The sequence below is a fragment of the Aphidius gifuensis genome, linkage group LG4, assembly GCF_014905175.1.
Source record: "Aphidius gifuensis isolate YNYX2018 linkage group LG4, ASM1490517v1, whole genome shotgun sequence".
Taxonomy (NCBI): domain Eukaryota; kingdom Metazoa; phylum Arthropoda; class Insecta; order Hymenoptera; family Braconidae; genus Aphidius; species Aphidius gifuensis.
Window position 1 is genome coordinate 13,132,868 of NC_057791.1, and position 18,018 is coordinate 13,150,885.

At 26.8% G+C, this 18,018-nt stretch overlaps 1 protein-coding gene across 1 annotated transcript; it reads right to left on the minus strand.

Annotated features, from left to right (window-relative positions):
- Positions 1 to 464: 464 nt before the first annotated feature.
- On the minus strand, positions 465 to 1,676 carry LOC122855110. The gene is made up of 5 exons (XM_044156270.1): positions 1,542 to 1,676; positions 1,368 to 1,470; positions 1,009 to 1,213; positions 744 to 926; positions 465 to 667 (listed from the first exon to the last, which is right to left on the minus strand). The coding sequence occupies exons 1-5, from the start codon at positions 1,601 to 1,603 to the stop codon at positions 519 to 521; spliced, it is 702 nt and encodes a 233-aa protein (XP_044012205.1). The 5' UTR covers positions 1,604 to 1,676; the 3' UTR covers positions 465 to 518.
- Positions 1,677 to 18,018: the final 16,342 nt, after the last annotated feature.

The following is an 18,018-nucleotide window of genomic DNA, read 5'->3' on the forward strand; positions in this document are numbered from 1 at the left end:
ACACAACACAGTATAAATACTTTGTGAAAGCTTTCAAATTTTTTATGTATCTCGAGTAAGAGATAGATCAAAAGCTTCAATATTTTTAAACACACTTTTTTTATTTTTTGATTTATTTGTAACTAATGAAAAATTGTGATGCTCATTTTTTTATTAGAAAAAAAGCAATTAAATAAATTATATACAAAAGATGAGGTTAAAAAAATTATTTATTATATTTTTTACCAAAAAATAATTTGAAGAATCTCAAAGAAAACATAATGGTAGACTAATTTTAGCATACTTTATTATTTAAATGTCATTTTATTCAATACAAAGAATAATAATTTTTATTTCTATATTTTTATTTTATTTTAATACATAGAGTATATATATATATAATTTATATCTATAAATAATATATATATATTTACATATTTTTTTAATTATCAATAATCAATATTTTGATTATCAATTATCTCGAATTTTTTTAAATAATTTATTATATGTAATTAATTGAGTACAAATATATTATTAATTTAAATATCATCATTTGCATTATCAATTTTTTGACGTTTAACAACAGCAGATAAACGTTGAAAACTTTTTCTGACTTGTGAAATTGGCAACGTTTTTTCTTCTAACGCATCCACGTCGTCCATATCTTTTACTTGAAAAATTGGTATTTCTGAAAATATAAAAATTAAAATTTTTACAAACAATAATAAATTAAGAGATAATAGTATACAAAAGTCAATGCCTACGATCATCGTAAATGACTCCACGCATTTTAACAGCAACACCAATTTTTAAACGTTCATCTTCTTTTGGATAATCGACAATTTCAACCAACACGTAGTTTTCTTTGTGATCAACAATTTTTCCTAAGCCATGAGACTTCTCTCCTTCTTCCATTAATAACATTGATTTTAAATAAGCTTTAACTTCTGAAAAAAAACGAATAAATAAAAGGGATCAATAAAATATATTTTTTCAATCTAAAAATAATTAAAATTCATATATTATTACCACTATATTTAATTTTTGTTTTTAACAAATTTTCCAGTTCAACATTTTGATAATCAATATGCGTTATTTCTGGTTGAACAAAAAGACCATGTGTAATCATCTTACTTGAATCTTGATAATTAAATTCTAAAATATGAATATTGTCTTTTGGATTATGGAATTTTGGGTTAGATGTTGATAAATTACCTCCAAGAATTTCCAAAAGCTGAAATATTAATATAATTATAAAAATTATTATAAATTATTATTATAAAAAAATTATATTTAAAAAAAAAAAACAAAGAAATAACCACATTCATTTTTATTTTTTTTACGAATTCTTGTGCTTTGTCACCCCAAAATATTACACGCATTCTTACTTTTGAATTATTATTTAATATGACTGCAAACAACCAACTTGGTTGACCTTTAATATTGACAGATTTTATATTATTTATCACATCAACAAAACCTGTAATATCGCTGAAAAAATAAAAAAAAATTAATATCATTGTATTATAATCATCAAAATTAATAATAAATTATATAGTTACACAAATTTGTCACCAGTTCGAAAACCGGCTATTTCCTCATCCGATGTAAATTCATATGACATATTTGTTGAACAATTTTCTAATCTTTGAAAAAATAGAAAATAATAGTATATTTTTATTAAATATTTTAAAGATAAACCACGAAATCATCAGTATTTTTAATTAATTTATAATTCATAAAATAAACGATTAAAAAATTCGTACACTGATTCACTTTTATTATTATTATATAGAAAAAAAAGTATTGAGACACACACACTTTTATTTATTTATTTTATTATACATAGTAACCACGTAGCAATCAAATTCTCATTTTTTTTATTGAAAAAAAAAAAAAAAAAGAATATATTTACGACATTTTTTTTTTCTATTTCATCATTTATATCATTTATAATAGGATTTAATATTTCCAAAATCGACCGATACATGCAGCGAAAGCAGCGAAAGTTTGTGATAGCTTATGCTGCATTCACGCGTAGGCTTTGTAAACGTACCTACAAAAATGTCACTACACACACAGTCTACCACGTTTTTTCATTTTAAAAAAATAGTAATTTTTATTATCTATTATTCACTTCTAATATTTTTATTTTATAAATATTATAATATTACGTCATACTAATTTTTTTATATATTATTTAAATATATTTTTTGATGATAAATCACACATTTTTATATGATAAAAATACGTAGTAACCACGTAGCAACCAAAGTTGTTTTATTATGTATTTATTTTATTAAAAAAAAAAAAAAAATGAATATATTTACGACACTTTTTTTTCTGTTTTATTATTTATAATAGGATTAATATTTACAAAATTGGCCAATGCATGTCGATTGCCGTGAAAATTTGTGATAACTTATGTCACATTTACAGGTATGGTCTATGTAAACGACCCCCAGAAATGTCAAGTATCACACACACCAACACACACAATCTACAACGTTTTTTTTATTTGTTAAATAAACTTTTATTATCTATTATTCACTTCTAATATTTTCACTTTATAGATATTATAATATCACGTCATACTAATTTTTTTTTATATTATATTTAAATTTTTATTATTTAAAATATATTTTTTGATGATAAATCACACACTTTTTATGATTAATAAGACGTAGTAACCACGTAGCAACCAAACGATTTGGAAAAAATCTTTAAATAATCAATAGATTAATATTCAAGTAATCAAGATATTAATATATATTAATATTTAAATGATATTAATATTTAAGTAATATTAATATTTACCAAATTTTATTTTAACTAAAAGTTAAATGAATATATTCTGATCAATCAATGTTTTAATTAATATTTTACTTCTCTTCAACGACAACGACACAACTGTGAATAAGTATAACTGCCAACCGCTTGAAAAAAAAACAAACATAGCAACCACACAACAACACGTAGCAACCACATAACACGTAGTAACGTGTTAGTGTGAGAGAGAAAACGATAAAATATTAGTTATAAACAAATGCTAAAAAATTTCGACCAATCATATTACGAATAAAAAATTTCGACCAATCATATTACGAATAAAAAGCGGTTAAGTGTCCTTTTTATAATAGGATTTGTTTGTTCAAATAACAAAATGAGTGATATTATCACTTTATATATTATATATATATATATTTATTAATTGATCAAATTTTTATTGATATGTTACAGCATGTGTTATCTTTTGATTCATATGAAAGTCTTTATAGTTTTGATAAAATAGAAGTGTTCAAATTGTTGTATCAAATTAAATATCAACAAAAGTATTATCATCAAGTGACATGCCAAAATTTGATTATTATTATACATCAGGAATAGAAACACCATCAACGACAAGTCAGCTTGGACCTGGTCCAATACCATGGCCACCAAATATTCGTCCATTATCACTACATCACTGGCATACCACCACCATCAGCACCATTAATCAAACGAGAAGAAAAAAATCGTATCGGAAAAAATGAATAAAAAAAAGTAAAAATCATTGACAAATGACGGTCTTGTTGAGTCAAAAGTTGTTAAATTACGAATTCTAAAAATTTGTTCAGGTAAAAATCCTAATTGTAATGAAAATATTTGTCCTAATCGTAAAACATTTAATGTAATACTATCACTACCATTAGTTGCTGATTTACTAGATGTTTCAAAAGATGAAATTGTTGAACTATCATTATACGCAAAAGAAATTTCTGGAGTTGCTGTTAAAATAATGTGGCAAACAGAAGTTCTTACCATCAATATCAACTGAAAAAAAAATGCCTGTTTGTTCATGAAGACTAGTCTTGATAATAAATTACAACAACAACAACAACAACAACAACAAAAATCTAGAACACAAAATAAACATAAATCACAACGTGAAAAAAATCATGAAATTAGTCTAGATATTGAATTTGAAAAAAAAAACGTAAACAACAAGGGTACAGAGCACCGATGCAACTATGTGGTGTTTATGGTCAACCAGTATTAGCTGTAAAATTATTGTTTCATATGAAACGTAGTGGTGTACAACCTAATGCCTTAACCTATGGATTTTATGATTAAGTAATTGAATCATAATTATTAATATTTATATTATAGATCATAATAATTTTACATAAATAGGCTGTTCTTGAAGCCACATGATTAAGAATATTTAGATACATCAAGATTAAGTCTTGATAATACACATTAACAAGATGCTGATACGATTAGTCGTGATTGGTAAGTATTTCTAAATTTTTACATTAAAATATTAATATATTTAATATTTTTTTAATTTTTCTTGTAGCAATTGAAAGGTCGACCTGTTCCTGATTTAGCAATATTTAATTCATTGGATATAAAACCAAAATTTTTACGTCAAGATAGTATTGCTTAAGATTCAGCTCAACTCCAGTTATTGAAAATGATCCATTGGGTGCATTGATTAAATGACGTAAATAATACTGCTGATGGAAGACTTGGTGGGCCAGTTTTATTCAGAAGATATTCATTCAATTTATGAAATCACAATGATATTATGTTGATGAATATATTATTTTTACAAACAGCAATGTCATATCAAGAAGTGCAACATTTCATCAGGCAGTATATTCATTGATTTTGACTTCTTGCATTTAGTAAAAATAAAGAATTAGTTTCATCCAATGTTTTTATTGAATCACTTAGTTTCTCAAATTACATCAGGTGTGTATTTAAAATAATAATTTTGTTTTTTTAATTGACCGTAAGATATAATTTTACAATTTTTAAAAATTATAAAAAAAAGTGCTTCCTAAAATAATCAATTAAATATAATTTTATAATTTTAGTTCTTCAAGTTTAACTGGTAAAAAATCAAATAAAATGATACTTGGTGGAATGAATAGTTTAAAATAAGCAGCTACAAGTCTTGCTCAAAATTTTAATGAAATAAAAAAAGCAACAAGTACACCAGTTAAAATAAAAGAACGTGATCAACGTCTTTGACAATCACATGAATCACTTGATTCATTGACAGATGGATCACAAGATCAAAATGATTTTTCAAGTGATTTAGCTCCTGATAAATTGAATACATTGTATGACATTCCTGAATGCATGTATCTAAAAAGTTCACGTGAATTTGAAGAACGTGTTACTGTTGAACTTGTTTTATCAACTGCAAGTAGACGTCATAATTTTTTTACTGTACTTTATGATAAAGAAATAATGGCTGGTTGACAACCAAAAGAGTCAAATTTAGATACAGTTTGTTAATTTTGTGATAAATCACTTGTTCCATCATTGACTGTAACTATACTAGATTTTTTATATATTTTTTTAAATTAAATAATTAATGATGAAAATGAAATTAGAAATTCATTAAAAAAAGAAAATGAATATTAAAATTTAAAAACCTAGTAAGTGTCTGTTCATGTCTTATTAAAAAAACAAAAAAATAAATAATAATCCAGTATGCAATTGACCGCTGGGAACAATTTGGTGATCCGGCACCCTGGCCTCCGTTAAACCCGGGTCGTCCACGTCACGTTGATTTTAACGATCGTCGTCGTCGAGTGCTCCAATTTATTGAAGATAATCCAACAGCGAGTACTAGTGATGCCGCAAGAATTTTAAATATCTCACAGACGAGTGTGTCAAAAATGTAACGTGATAATGGATTTCACCTCTATCATTTTACCAGGGTCCATGGTCTAAGAGATCGCCATTTTGGTCCTCGTCTACAATTCTGCCGATGGATTCTTCAAAAGCATCAAGAAGATAAAAATTTTATACATAACATCATTTTCACTGATGAATCCACTTTCGGTAGAACTGGGTCTTGGAATACCAGAAACAATCATTTTTATTCCACGGAAAATCCTCATCTAGGAATACCCAACCGGAACGACCAAGAACGATTTGACATCAATATTTGAATGGAAATTGATGGCAATACACCGGTATATTTTTATATTCAATTTATCTACATTCGTATTATTATTATTATTATTTACCTACATACATTTACTTGACCGTACACATTTTAGCATGAAAATTTTGACCCCATTTTAAGTTAAACCCAAAAAATTAAATTTTAACAAAAAAAAAAAAAGGAAATAATACAAAATTTAATAAATACTGATAATTATAACGATTAGTTTACCACCAAAACTAATAAGTGACGATGAAAGCAATTATCTTGATTTCGTCATTCTCCATATGACTATCCATAATTAACATTTGAAGGAACTCCAGTGTATGATTATATTAGAAAAGTTACAAACAAACGTATATCCATGTAATATTCGATTTATTCAAAATTATATAGGTACCATATTTCCATATAGGTATTAAATATTTCTTTGATGCCTATAATTATTGAACACAAAGCTCAAAGCAATAACACGAAAATAATCGTTAATTTATTCGCAATTAATATAAAATAATTATAACAAATTTTCCCTGGTCAAAAAAATCTGGCAGATTCTGTCAGCCACATATTCGACTTCAAACAGTCTGTCAGATTCTGCCAGCTACATATTTGGCTTTCAACCGTCTGCCAGATTCTGCCAGCCAAATATTCGGCTTCCGAAAGTCTGCTAGATTCTGTCAGATTCTGCCAGTTCGATTTATAAATATTGATTTTTTTTAACAAATTGATTTTTTTGAACTAATACAATTGATTAGGAGACATCAAGTCGTCATCGAATTATTAGTCTGTTATAATTCATTTTTCAAGTGAAACTTTTTTTTGAGGGTAGGTGGAAAAAAAATTCGACACGAAAATCAGGGACGGAAGTAGTGTAACAGAAACTGTAACGGAAACTAAAACGGTAGGATAGGTAACGCAACATGAAACAGAGTATACATATAGCAAATTTTTATTTTTTCTAAAAAAAATAGAAAGAAGATGCAGTTGGCAACAGACCCTGAAACTGTTAATATACAAAAGTAATATTCATTTAATAAATTTAGTGATTTAGTTATTTTAAATTTCTGGTGTTTTTATTGTTAGCTAAGTCTTTTTCTGCATTTTTTCGATAAATAGGCTTACAATCGATGGTATCATTTGCACAGAGATTATATATTTCTTGTGTTTTTATTTTGTCTAACATAGCAGAATTTATTACATCACATTTTATTAGTTGGTAACAAGCATACAGCAGATGAAGGCAATTTTTGTATATAATTACACAGTTCATCGAGTCTGTCACCAACAGGGAATATATTTAAATTTATATTCCGAGTGCTTAACAGCTGAACATCTTCTTTCGTCATAGATCCAACTCTCAATCAAGACAAAAGTTTCCCATAGGCATCATCATTTCGCTGACGCATATTTATAGTAAGTTCATCATATTCAACCAATTGTTTCCAAATATTAAAATGTCCCATAGATTCAAGACATTTTTTCATATCATCAGATGATAAATCCATGTAAACTGCGTCTTGAGCAACTGGCATAAGTTGCATTAGATCTCCAAAAAATAGGATATGTTTTTTACCGAACCATCCATTTAATTCATCAGAAGTATTAAAAATTTCATTCAATCTGCGATTAACATACATTAACGTAACATTAGAAACCATTGAAATTTCGTCAACAATCACTAGTGCAATGTCTGTTGATTGTTCACGTAATACCTTAAGAGCACCGTCAGATAAAGCCATGTTCTTTGGTGTACCTCCATGATGAACCGGCAGTGAAAAAATTCTATGCAGCGTCATACCGTTAATACCAAATGCAGCAAGGCCTGTAGGAGCGGCAATTGCAATTTGACGATTTAATGTTTTTCGAATCCAAGTTTTAATAACGTAGATTAGAAAGCTTTTACCTGTTCCACATTCTCCACGAATATAAATTTTTAAAGGTTCATCTTTATCATCCTCAAAAACATCAGTCACTTTCTGGAAGACTCTTAGCTGATCAGTTCATCTAAATCATTTTCTTCTTCTGCATCTGCGTTACCAATATCTTTAAAATCTTTCATCGCTTCACCAGCAGCTTTTTCCATAATATCATCATTTATTGGATCTTCTAGTTGATCCTCAGGTTTATTTCCGATAATTTCATTTTCTTTTCCTTCAATTAGTTTTTGCATATGATCTAATCCTTCTTGAAAATCATCTAGACGCTTGTAATAATTACATGCTTCTTGAAGTTCATCTTTTTTAGCATTAAATGAATCAGCGAATGTCTCAAAACCATCTTTCAATTCATCAGTGTTTCTCCAAGGATTAAATAAAAATAGTAATGAAAAGTCTTCAGGGTGGGTTTTTATATTGTATATCCAATGATGGATTAAATAGCCTCGAGATCGTTTTTTGACCCATAATATAGGGTTCCCTTGATCATTTATTTTGAGTGTATAATACTCGACTTTATCAGACACAGGCTTAGATCTAACAACGTCCCACTCTTTGCAAAACTCATATAGACAGGACTCATAGGACGTGAAGGATAATGGTCATCAATTAAAGACGGGGCGAAAATATCGGTTGAATCTTCATCCAATGTTTTAATTTTCTCAAACGGTTTCACTTTACGCCCTCTGATTTGTCTCACATTCAACCATTTTATTGTTGTATTACTATCAGTTCCACTCAAAGAAGTTCCTAATAATGTATCTGCTGCTTCAAGAGCTCCAATTTCTCTATTATTTAAACTTTGAAAAGCAAAATTCCATAATCTGGTGAGCAATGGTGCTGTGGAGTTAATATCATTGACCATCGCTTGAGTTTTTGATCGCTCATGTTTCGTTATATATTTTGTAACATACCCTGTTAGGGCTGAGGAAGTTTCACCTACATATTGAATATCCACATTCCCTTTCGAAACTGTAAGAATAACAGGATTATAATCATTAATATTCCCTTCATCTTCGGTTTTAGGGAGATCATATAGTTTATTCTTAGACCGTGAATGTCTGTGATTTGCGATTGCGATCGCTGGATCACGTGAGACAAATGTCTCGGTAACAGGTCTAGGAAATCCAAATCGACAGCGTTTAATCGTTTTTCCGTATTTATTTTTTGATGACCTCATACAATAACCATTATGATGATGATTTTGATGAGTCGTTACCCTACGATGCAATAATGGTGCCAAATTTTTATTTGGCATTTTGCAAGTCACATATTTTTGGATAAACTCAACTATTTCTTCAATTTCGTTTGCACCTATCATAGGCGCATTATCAACCCATAATAATATATGGAAATGTTGAATACCACGGCCTTGATATTCCCGTCGCCAAAAATAATGAGTAATTTTTCGAAGTGGATTACTTTCTGAGTTAAGGAAATCTAACATGGCATGAAATTTTTGATCCATGTAACGAGAAATTGACACAGGATCTGCAGCAATTACTTGACCCGGTAACATCTTGTCTAAGAATGGAGCATTAATTTCACGAACATATTGAATCAAATCATCACATAAATACTCTGCTGGACTTAGAGTAAGAAACCATGTAGCTGGACCATATTCTCTTATCATACACCTAAGATTATTTCTTGGCTTTTTCCAAAATTGTTCTGTGTTTGGGAGACGCTCAAATATAGAACTTAACTCACTTTCTGACTGACCCTCACTTAATTTGTTTAAATATCTTTTTACAGTATAACTGTCACGTGGATTTGTAACATTTAACATGTGATAAATTCCTGACTTTAATTTTCGAATACTATCATTTTTCAATAAATAAAATATATATTGCTGGTCTAGTCTGAATCGTGGCTTAAGGTAACAGAGTTTTTGCTTTATAAAATCATGATCGCGAACCTGCTTAGCTCGGTTTTGGCACTGTTTATTTATCCCTCGAGGATATAGGTTTGGAAAGCACTGCAAATCTAAAGTTTTTACTCGTGAATCCAATGAATCGTCTTGAATTTTCAACATTTGATAAATGTCTGTAGCTGTTTGCTTTATTCGTTTATCGTACAAAGGATATATTGTATATTGTTCGTAGTTTAATTCTGAATGATCTATTTGAGTAAGCATAGCTCGTTTCTTTAAATTCTCTATTTCATTTTTATCTTCTGCATTCAGATCTGGCTTAAAATCTTTATTTGCATATTCGGTGATAGTTTTTTGAATTTTCTTACCAGAAATAAGTGCACTTAGGCTTTCATTATCAGTTTCGTCATCATTGGCACTATGTTGAGTTCTTATAGCAGTTTTATCATTCTGACCACAATCATAGGCGTTCGCTAAGAGAAGGAGTTTATCATTATCATTTTCTAAGTATTTTGATAAACTATGATTAGAGTGTATTATTTCATCTTGTTCAGATTTTGTTTTGCTGTCATTAATATAAGCACTTTTAGAACACTGAAAAGCACCTTGTTTATCTAGACTACAATCCTGTGAAACATCACTGTCAGTTGATGCTGTTTTTCCACTTTTAGAACTTTTAGAACTTTTAGTAATTATCTGTATTCAATACTTTCAGGTTTATGACGAAATAATAAAGAAACTCCAAATGCAATAGCCAGCACACCACAATCATCAGCATTTTGTTGTTGATGAACTCTTGGAAACCACATATTGTTCTGTTCAACTGAATAAAATGGAAATAAACGTTGTAAATACATTTGATAATCGTTATGGAGTATATGAATGTTTAATGAATCATAAATATAAATATTTTTACCATCGTAATAACTGCAAACCCAGTGATCAGTCATTGAGCCAGAAGCGCCTCTGCTATGAAGGATTTGTATATGTTTTTTAGTTTTTGGAACGGCTTGAATTTTATCTAGGTTTTGGATATATAAAGTATCCTGTGGTACATAATCAGAACAACTAGATAGCAACTTTCCAAAGAACAGCATGTCGTCTCCGTTTAATCTTTGATTCCCTCCAATTCTGTTTTTAGATTCTTCTGAAATACTTGGAATCTGTATAACCTTCCGTTTACAAATGCGCTTTTGACCACAATCATATCCTTCAGTATTTAACAAAACGTCACCATTAGTTGGGCATTTTCTTTTAGGAGTTCAAATATTTGGCAAAAAAGTAGGTACTTTGATATTTTTTTTCTCAAAAGTATTCTCGTCATCTCTCAGCCTATTATTAGTTGAACTATGAATATTTGATCGAGCAAAAGGTAAGATATCGCGAAGTTCAAACATTGATAATAAATGGGCACGCATGTCTTGAACTTTATATGGCATATATGTAGTCATTTCGGGGTTTCCGCCTAATGCAAGAGTTACTGCATTTGCAATAGCAAATACTCCACAATCAGAACCATTAGTTTGTTTCTGTACTCTGTGAAATTCTACAGTTTCTTTATCAAATGCATTGCCATATAACATCTACAACTTTTTTATAATTTGATTATCGAGATTTGAATTGTTTAAGGAATCATAAATATGAATCAAATCACCATCATAATAACTGCATATCCAATGACCACCAATCATTTCATATGCCTTCTTATGAGAAATATCTATAGCTGCTGTATGTAAAATTCGAATATGTTTTCTATTAGCCGGTATTTGTACTACGAGATCAGCATGTTGGAGCGCCCAACAGCGTATAAACTCATAATTGAATTTTTCATGTAATAAATTGGTGAAAAAGTCAATTTCTTCATCTCTTAGCAATAAATCAGAACTTAAAATGGTTCTACGATCGAATTCGAATTAATCAAATTCAGACATTTTTTTTTTAGTTAAAAAAGTTATATGTATATAAAAAGAATCACGACTCAAACTTTTTCATATATATAATTTTATAAAATCAAGACGTTTCGAAATAAACTCTTGTCAAGGAAATGAATTCTTCTGGAAAGAGGAAAAACTCTTGACAAAGCCGATAATACTTTCTTGAAAGAAGAAATAATACTCTTGTCAAGGAAATGAATTCTTCTAGAAAGAGAAAAAACTCTTGACAAGGCCAATAATACTTTCTTGAAAGAAGAAAAAATACTCTTGTCAAGGAAATGAATTCTTCTAGAAAGAGAAAAAACTCTTGACAAGGCCAATAATACTTTCTCGAAAGAAGTAAAATCCTGAAATATAATATAAAGATCTTGTAAAATTTGGTAATATTATTATTTCATAAGTTTCATCATATTCAACAAAGTCATGACTAAAAACAAGAAATCTTTCCAAACTGATGAATAATCTATTTGGTGATTCCTTGAATAATATAAATTAAATAGTTTATAAATGTTTTTTTTTCATGTTTAGAAGTATTTATAAATTCATTATTTTTAAACAATTATTTTACCGGTGTATCAAATGAAAATACACTTTCATCCTTGTAAATTTATAAAATAATTATTATTATATTATATTATATTATATTATATTATATTATATTATATTATATTATATTATATTATATTATATTATATTATATTATATTATATTATATTATATTATATTATATTATATTATATTATATTATATTATATTATATTATATTATATTATATTATATTATATTATATTATATTATATTATATTATATTATATTATATTATATTATATTATATTATATTATATTATATTATATTATATTATATTATATTATATTATATTATATTATATTATATTTATATTATATTATATTATATTATATTATATTATATTATATTATATTATATTATATTATATTATATTATATTATATTATATTATATTATATTATATTAGTTATATTGTATTATATTATATTATATTATATTATATTATATTATATTATATTATATTATATTATATTATATTATATTATATTACATTATATTATATTATATTATATATTATATTATATTATATTATATTATATTATATTATATTATATTATATTATATTATATTATATTATATTATATTATATTATATTATATTATATTATATTATATTATATTATATTTATATTATATTATATTATATTATATTATATTATATTATATTATATTATATTATATTATATTATATTATATTATATTATATTATATTATATTATATTATATTATATTATATTTTATTATATTATATTATATTATATTATATTATATTATATTATATTATATTATATTATATTATATTATATTATATTATATTATATTATATTATATTATATTATATTATATTATATTAAAATAATTTTTTTTATTATCCTCACAATGTCAACAATAACGAGTATAAAATTTAGAAAATTCTGTTTTTGTGATTGGTAGTTATTGAATAAGTTACAAACAAAATAATTCATGACACTGAAGCTGGCCGCCAAGAAGACTAGAAATACAGAAGGACTTACTCCGTATCTCGCCTGTATATAAAAACCAGTGATGGGTTTGTAAATTACACGTGTAATATATGACGTGGTTCCTTACTTACACCAAGTATTTTGCACCAAGTTCACTGCGCCATCTTACTGCAACCATGGAACATTAATTCCACAGTCAGTAATTCGACATTTTTTTCATTTATTTTGGCGATAATTAATAGATCAAAAAGCTTTTGGCAAATTTATATGAGGAAAAGATGTAGCCAAATAAGTTAATTTGTAGTCTAGATTAATTCCTTAGCTATTTGCGATAATTATTTCAATTCATTATAGAAAATATTGCTGAAAAATTAATCTAGACTACGAATTAATTTATTTGATCACATTGGTTCGCTGAAAGGCGAACATCTCAGAGGCGGAGTCAGTCTCTGGAAGGCAAAGTGCTTGTTGGTTTGAGCTCTGCTTAGCAATTTAAAAAGCCGGAATTCCAATAGATAAATTGAATAACAATAGTCTCAAGCAATGGTTAAAAAAGTGGATACGCACCCATGCCTGATGCATCCACTATTTGTAAAACTCATTTGCATTTGAATAACTATGAAATATCATCTAGTATTAGACAAACTATTGGGGGAAAATCCGGTACAAGTACTAGTGAATAAAACAACCGATGTAATGGAAAGAAAACTAGAAGTTTCGATAGTGATAGTAGAATCACTAGTGATTCACATGGGCGAAGTAGCTGCAGTAAACCAAATAAATCAGTTTATAATCTAGATTAATTCCTCAGCCATATGCAATAATTATTTTAATTTTTTAGAGAAAATGTTGCTGAAGCATTAATCTAGACTACGAATTGATTTATTTAGTTACATCCTTCCTTTAGCAACACTTGCCAATAGTATTCCGATTTATTGTAGCAAATGCCTAAGGGGTTAATAAAGATTAGTACACAATTCATTAATTTTTCATATTCGCCAAATTACGTTTAAATACTATGTCAACACCAAGTGACACCTTGCTTTTCATTGACGGTAAAAAAAGGATCTTATAATGGCGTCATATGTAAATTACATAGATTACATAAATTACATAACTTACAGTAATTTACATGTAATGTATTAAACTCAAAAATCGACTAAAGACCCATCACTGATAAAACCATATCGCTATGTGATCACCGCATAATTGAGTGGCGCTGTAGTATCCTGGTAACGTGCGCGACTTGTATTGCTTTTTTTACAATGCGCATAATACGAACATACTCTGGCAAACACTCAATAGAGCATTATATAGCTTTCAGGATATTTATAAAAAATAACTAATTAATTCAAAGAAATTAAGCAAAGAAGTTAATGGAGATTACTATTTATTTTTTTTTGGCTACGCCCTTTTCTTGGCTATATTTTCCATAATTAATAAATCAGAAAGCTATTGGCAAATATATCTAATGGAAGAATGTAGCCATGTAATTTGTAGTTGTAAGTAAGCTGCATCAATTCGTTATCTCCATTTTTTCTTAGCTCCTGCATTTTCTTGGTATTTTAATTGATTTATTTGACAAATAATATTAATATGACTTATATTGATAAATTGAAATACCAAGAAAAAGCAGTAACTAAGAAATTAATGAGCAAACGAATAAAGAAAATCTTCCTCAAGTTGTTTACATTTAAGGCGGTATGTCAAAATATTTAAAAAAAAAACCCTGTCACAGATTTTCATTAAAGTAGGCTCATTTTTTTAGTAAAATAAAGATGTATTTTAACGAATGTCAAATATCTTCTAAAAAATGTTTTGTAATTTTCTATCAAGATTTGACCGAAATAATCAGGGTCAAAGTTGAGAACAATTTAACACTTTAACACACAAACATAGGAAGCATCGGCACGTTTTCACTTCTATTGAAAAAACGCTCTCACAGAAAACCTTCATTTTGCTACGTCTTATACTTCTTTAAATTACGAAAATAATTTTAAAAAAATCATCGATTTCTACCACGAATTTTAAAAGTTATTAATTATTTAAGACGAAAATTTAGGGTTAAGAACAGTCAAAAAGTACCAGGCAAAGCATTGAAAATCTGCTGAAGTAGTATTAGTGTGTGTAAATACGAGGCGCCCTCACTCATACTTCTAAATACGCGTCAGTAAAATATACAAATTTTTGACATTATAATAGAAGGCACTTGTTATTTCTTTAAGCTATGGTTACAAGGGTGCTTCTTTGAACCCAACGAATTATCCTACCTTGGGATTCACATACCGCCTTAAATCTCTCATCTTCTAATTTTATAGTTAAAATATCAAAAAATGAATATATCATTTTTTAATTGGAATAAAATGGTGAATATTCAGTTAATTATAATAAATTATTTACTTATGATTATAATTACTGATTATAAAAATTATTTGTTATATATGTGCAGCTGAAACGTTTAACTGACTAATTTTAGTTAAAAAAAATTTTTTCATTGACTATACTATACTACTTACAAAAATTTACAAAAAAAAAAGTAAATCGAAAATAAATAAATACTATAGGTATATCTTTTTACGAATTTAAATGACGTAAATTTTCAATTTACTTTATATTTTTTTTCAAATATCAATCAGATATAACTAAAATTTACTTTATGATTTTGAAAAATATAATTCAAATGTAAATTATATTCACTTTCTATTTACAAAAATATGAATTGAATATAAATTAAATTTATTTTGTATCTTTATTATATCTATAACTCTCATTTTTAAACTTCATAGTTAGAATTCCAAAAAGAAAATATACAATATTCAATTGAATTATATTGACAAATACTTAGTTATATATGTGCAGCTAAAAAGATATATTTTCAGATGAATTATAAGAATAAATGAAAAAAAAAAACAAAATGTTATGTTTAATTCATTATTTAAAAAAATTTACAGAAAATAAAACGAATAGTAAATTTCAAAACAATTTTGATTATGTCTGTCCAAATAGGTATATATTTTAAATTTACTTGGGATTTTTTTCGAATATAAAATAAATTCTATTTTCAATATTTTCAGATACCGGTTTAAATGTAAACAACTTGAGGAAGATTTTTTTTTATTCGTTTGCTCATTAATTTCTTAGTTACTGCTTTTTCTTGGTATTTCAATTTATCAATATAAATCATATTAATATTATTTGTCAAATAAATCAATTAAAATACCAAGAGAAAGCAGGAGCTAAGAAAAAATGGAGTCAACGAATTGATGCAGCTTACTTACAACTCCAAATTACATGTATTTTATTTGTCAAATAAATTAATAAAAACCAAAGAAAAACACTAGCTAACGAATAGACGAAGCTAAAGAATTGATGTTGCTTACCATTCAATTTTTTTGGCTGCATCAATTTTTTAGCTTTATCTTTTCCTTAGCTACTGCTTATTTTCTTTGTTTTTTATTCATTCATTTGACTATAATAAAATACATGTAATTTATTTTAAAAAATTAAATAAGTATAAATTTATTAATTCATAATTAATTCATTAAGGCATGTCCAACGCCGGTTTCAGAGTGTTGTGGAGGAGAGAATGTCCCATCTATTTTACGTAGTATTGAATTCACAATATAAATTTATTAAAATGGTCATATCTTCTAAAATAATATAGTTAGAAAGTTCGTATTAGAACCAAATTAAAGGTTGGAAAAAATGCTATAATCTGGTATATGAGATAAATTATTATAATTATTTATTTATTAGTTATCAACAAAAGAAGAATTGCCAAAAATTTTAAACAGAAAATATTAAGAAAACTAAAAACAAATTGTGGATGCGATTTTTTGCCTAGACATTTAAAATTGCAAAATCTATATAATTAAGAAGTAGTTTTTTTTTTTGCTATTGTTAGAAATTTGTTAATTAACAAAAAAACAAAATTTCTGTTTTTTTATACCTTGCATAACTTTTTAAAAAATTAACTTATATACTTCCATTTGGTCTCAAATTGTTGGTCTTTTAAATACCGAAAGCCACACTGTCTTGATAAAAAACGCTCAGAATTCGCGTTAATTAGTTATCAACAATTGTTTATAATAATAAGTAGTGTCTGGTATGTTCTAATAAAAAAATAGCCATGGAGGATTGCTATTAACGATTTTTTAGAAGAGAGTATGGCTCTCAGAAATTTAATCAGGAATTTTTTGGGCTTTACGAAATTTTTTTATGTATATTTGTTCAAAAGTTATTGAAAGTATAAACAACTAACAACTTAAATTTTAACATTGTTTCTTGACAAAGAAGGGATGCGCGCATGCGTAAAAGTTCTTTTGCCGTGGTTATGATTTGCTTGATCGATAAAATAGTTATTTAAATTATCACGTTATTAAAAAAAAAAAAAAAAATTGCCACGGAAAAACTTTTTGAATAAAAGTATTAAACAAAATGATCTGAAAAAAAATATTTGTTTAGTTAAGGGAGTTCGAACGAAAAAAGTACAAACAAGAAATGTGACCTAGTGGGCCCCTCAATGCTATAGTAAAAATTTATAAAATTTTATGCGGCACCCTTCACTTTTTACTGCGTAGACGGTCCTGTTTTCCACCAATGCATGTGCGGTTGTGTGTATCTATATGCACACAAACGTATTTTGTTACCTCCACTCCTTCACTCTTTGACTTTTTTTTTTTTAAACAATGATTGTTTAACTTTCTAGCAGGTAACTTGAATTTTTTTTTTTTTTATAATTATTCTAAGATTTTAAAGTTTCATACAGATAGTTTTTTATTTAGGTGTGAATTTAAGAACAC